Here is a 640-nt window from a genome sequence, read left to right on the forward strand (position 1 = left end):
TGGCGGAGGCTCGGGGGCGTCCGAGGGGAGTCCAGCGGCGCCACGTTCGAGAAGTAGGCGTGTCCTGACTTCCTCGGCGCACCAGTCCTCGCTCACAAGGGTGTCGTAGTCCACGCCTGAGGAAAAGAGGTCAAACCATCACTCATACTATTGTCAGCAGGTCGTTACTATAGTGTAAGTAGGTTGTTGATACGTCGTCGACACAGACAGATCGTCGGGAGGTCGTTAATATATCTCAAGTAGGTTGTTATATACGTTGTTGATGGGTCACTGCTACGTCGTCAACAGGTAAGTACATTATTCCATCGTCAGTAGGTTGCCAGTAGATCAAGTTATTAATAAATCGTCGATATGTCGTCAATACATTGGCAATGCATAATAATTAATGCAAAATCAATAGATCATTAAAGCATCGTCGATAGTTTTCATTCATACATTGTTAATAGCTTATTAATACATCCATTATTGATCGATCGTTTTTACACGGTTAATGGGTAATTAATAGATCGTCAGTTAGTCATTAATACATTGCCACTAGGTCTTTAATAAATCATCACTCATTAACAAATCGTGGATGCGCCTCATCATTAATTAATAATTTACTACGATATTAATTGAACCTACCGTTAAAAAAAAAAAA

The 640-nt window shown here is 40.5% G+C and overlaps 1 protein-coding gene across 1 annotated transcript in view; it reads right to left on the bottom strand.

Moving 5' to 3' along the window:
- LOC119591729 overlaps nucleotides 1-640 on the bottom strand; it is a gene marked incomplete at its 5' end in the record, with an annotated part of 19,381 nt that overhangs the window by 755 nt on the left and 17,986 nt on the right. Inside the window, 1 exon segment of the mRNA XM_037940478.1 lies at nucleotides 70-116. Within this exon segment, the coding sequence (XP_037796406.1) occupies nucleotides 70-116 (47 nt within the window).

This window comes from Penaeus monodon, chromosome 29 (genome assembly GCF_015228065.2).
Source record: "Penaeus monodon isolate SGIC_2016 chromosome 29, NSTDA_Pmon_1, whole genome shotgun sequence".
Classification (NCBI taxonomy): domain Eukaryota; kingdom Metazoa; phylum Arthropoda; class Malacostraca; order Decapoda; family Penaeidae; genus Penaeus; species Penaeus monodon.